Raw genomic sequence first — 3,348 nt, forward strand, 5'->3', positions numbered from 1 at the left:
GGGAAACAAACTGAATGGAGTCTCAGTCACAGGCCTTAGCATAAACATTTTACCAACTACTTAACTAAAGTTCTTCGATGACTTTGCCAGCCAATTATTTTCATGATCTACTATATGTGCACATAAGAAGGACATCAATGAGTTGAGAAAAGTAGAGGAGAATGGACACTTGCTATAGGCTGTAGATCCATGTGTCCAACAAATTCTAGTCCCCTGGGTTTTTAGAGTCCCTAAGCCACTCTCACATCTCTAAACTCTAGAGACTTTTCCCATGGCTCAAATTATATTAACATCTTTCAAAAAAAACCTTGAATTTTGTCACTTCTTCCAGTTAAGCAAACAAGAAAATAACAACCAATCAGGACTTCCTTCAAATCCTATTTTTAATAGGCCTTTCTAGAGAGCTTCCAATATTCTATGTCCTTAATATCCATTTTGTGTTAATCGAACTGGTCATAAACCCTAAGGTTTTGGTCAATTTTCTACAACCCTTATTTCTACTCAACACAGTGCTGTTTCTCTTCAGTTTTGCCCTTCCCTTTTTTAGTGTCACTCTGATACTCTATCACTGGGCTTACTTAATAATCACAGTCTTGGGACCCCCGGGAAGGTGGCGGCCTGGCTGCGAGGCCTAGATCTTTCCCTGCAGGACTATCCCTTTGAAGACTGGGAGCTGCCTGGCAAGTACCTGCTCCAGCTCTGTCCCCGCAGCCTAGAGGCTCTGACCGTATGGCCTCTGGGCCATCAGGAGCTCATTCTGGATGGGGTGGAACAGCTCCAGGCCCTGAGCTCTGGGCTGCTGACAGAGAACCTGCAGACCCTGACAGAGCGGCTGCTGGAGGGGACCAGGCCCTCCAGAGCTTAGTCCAAGGCCGCCTGGGGGACTGTGCTGAGACCCCTGCGATTGTGCTCAGCGCAGCTGTGGAGCTGGTGCCTGACGCCCGTGTGCTCCTCTTCTGGCTCAACAGGTACCTCTTCTCCCACTTAAATGACTTCTCAGCCTGCCAGGAGATCGGGGCCTTGTGCCGGGAGCTGAGCCAGGTCTTGCAGGAGGACTTCCCAGAGGCCCAGAAGGAAAGGAGAGTCCTGAGGATCCCAAGTGGCCGAGATCTGCCGCAGCATCCTGAGCTGTAGCCCAGAAGAGCTGCTGGAGCAGAGGGCTGTGCTGGAGCAGGTGCAGCTGGAAGAGCCTTCGGGCGTGGAAATCTACACCACCAGTAACTGCTTGTACTTTGTGTCCCAAGTGTGCGCCCAGGTCCCCACTGACTCCTGCCGGCAGGTCCTGCCTGGAGATGAGGTTGTTCAGATCAAAGAGCAGGTGGGCTGGCCCCACAAGAACATGCTGAGGGAGCTGCTACGGGAGCCAGTCGGGGTCAGCTTGGTCCTGAAGAAGATCCCTGTGCCGGAGACACCCCCCCAGACGCCTTTGGACTCCCCACACCTGAGAAGCCAGTCGCTGGCTCTGGCCCCACTGTCTCCCAGAGTCCCATCTGAAGACGTCTTTGCCTTTGACCTGACTTCAGACTCAAGTCCGGAGCCCACCACTGCCTGGACAGATTCTACCTCCCTTGACCCTGAGCCCCTGCCCAGCCCCCCTGCACTCCCAGCAGGAATAGCAGAGACTCCAGGCCCCTCGGGACTCCCTGACAAGAGTCCTGTCCTTGGTCGGAAGAAATCAAAAGGGGTGGCTGAGCCGCCGGCGGGTGTCCTGCCGGGAGCTGGGCCAGCCAGACTGTGATGGCTGGCTCCCGCTGCGCAAGGCCCCTGGCGGCTTCATGGGTCCAAGCTGGCACCGCTGCTGGTTTGTGCTTAAGGGACACATGCTCTACTGGTACCAGCAGCCCCAGGATGAAAAGGCTCAGGGCCTCATCAATGTATCTAACTATAGCCTGGAAAGTGGACACGATCAGAAGAAAAAATATGTGTTCCAGCTCACCCATGACGTGTACAAACCCTTTGTCTTTGCTGCTGACACCCTGTCTGATCTGAGCCTGTGGGTTCGCCATCTCATTACCTGCATTTCCAAGTATCAGTCCCCAGGCAGGGCCCCCTCAGCCCGAGAGGAAGACTGCTACAGTGAGACAGAAGCAGAAGACCCCGATGATGAGACTGCGTCCCGCTCAGCATCGCCCAGCCCATCTCAAACTGGGAGTCCACTCCATGGAGACATATCACCTGTGGCCTCCCCGACACAGCGCAGCCCCAGGACCTCCCTTGGCCCTCCAGCAGACAGCAGTGAAGGGGCACTGGAAGGAATGGTACGGGGACTAAGGCAGGGTGGTGTGTCCCTGCTGGGGCAGCCACAGCCCCTGACCCATGAGCAGTGGCGGAGCTCTTTCATGCGGCGCAACCGAGACCCCCACTTCAATGAGCGAGTGCACCGTGTGCGGGCCCTACAGAGCACACTCAAGGCAAAACTGCAGGAACTGCAGGCCCTGGAGGAGGTGCTGAGTGACCCCGAGCTGAGGGGAGAGAAATTCCACCGGTGGAAGGAGAAGAACCAGGAGCTGTACTCAGAGGGCCTGGGGGCCTGGGGGTTGGTGCAGGCTGAGAGCAGCCCCCAAGCTCTGACCTCTGACTCCAGAGCACAGTCCCCCCAACCCCTGTCCTCTGACCCTGCCATCTTTGCTCCTTGACCCAGAGAACAACCTCTGACCTCCTGCTCTGACCCTGGCCAGAACCCCAGCTCCTAACCTTTGGCCCTGAGGACCATCTCACCCCTACTGCTGACATGTCGACAGCAGCTTTCTGGGTTCTTTTCAAGGCTAGAAGCAGTGCTAGGCATGGTCTCTCGCGAAGCTGACCCCTCTGCCTAGGCCTCCACCATTTCTGCTCCTGTCTCCCCTGAGTCGGGGGAAGTGAGCTTTGTGTCACCTCCTCCCTTCGAACAAGAAACTCTCCTCCATATTCAGGCCTGAGGGGCACAGTCTACCCGACCCCTTTCCCTCAGCAGGGCACCCTTCCTGATGCCAGGTCTGGATGAGTGTTTATTTTACATAAGAGACACTTTTCCAACCAAATAAAGTTAATTTCTTGAAAATGAAAAAAAAATAATCACAGTCTTATCCACTTTAGTTGGGTTTCTACAGACACTTCCTAATCTGTTATGAACACATTTACTACACAGTGATAATCAGGAAAAGTACTGAGTTAGCATGATGGAACCTCAGTTTGAATCTTATTGCTATTCCTTTCTATATCCACAAAAGTCTCTTTCATATCTATATGTTTCAGGGTCATCATCATGACCATCATTTGGCCAGCATGTCAAATACATATTGAAGGGTGAGAGGGTACATTGATAGGTGAAAATTCCTTAAAATTCTTAAATTCTTTGAGCTTTTGATT

The 3,348-nt window shown here is 53.1% G+C and overlaps 1 protein-coding gene across 1 annotated transcript; it reads left to right on the forward strand.

Moving 5' to 3' along the window:
- The first annotated feature begins 1,033 nt into the window (after positions 1-1,033).
- On the forward strand, positions 1,034-2,651 carry LOC308655037 (connector enhancer of kinase suppressor of ras 1-like). The gene is given in 2 exon segments (XM_081304812.1): positions 1,034-1,686; positions 1,688-2,651. Coding segments are annotated over 2 exon segments (1,296 nt in total). The 5' UTR covers positions 1,034-1,339; the 3' UTR covers positions 2,637-2,651.
- The last annotated feature ends 697 nt before the right edge of the window (positions 2,652-3,348 follow it).

The sequence above is a fragment of the Spermophilus citellus genome, assembly GCF_964194105.1.
Source record: "Spermophilus citellus genome assembly, chromosome: 1".
Classification (NCBI taxonomy): Eukaryota; Metazoa; Chordata; class Mammalia; order Rodentia; family Sciuridae; genus Spermophilus; species Spermophilus citellus.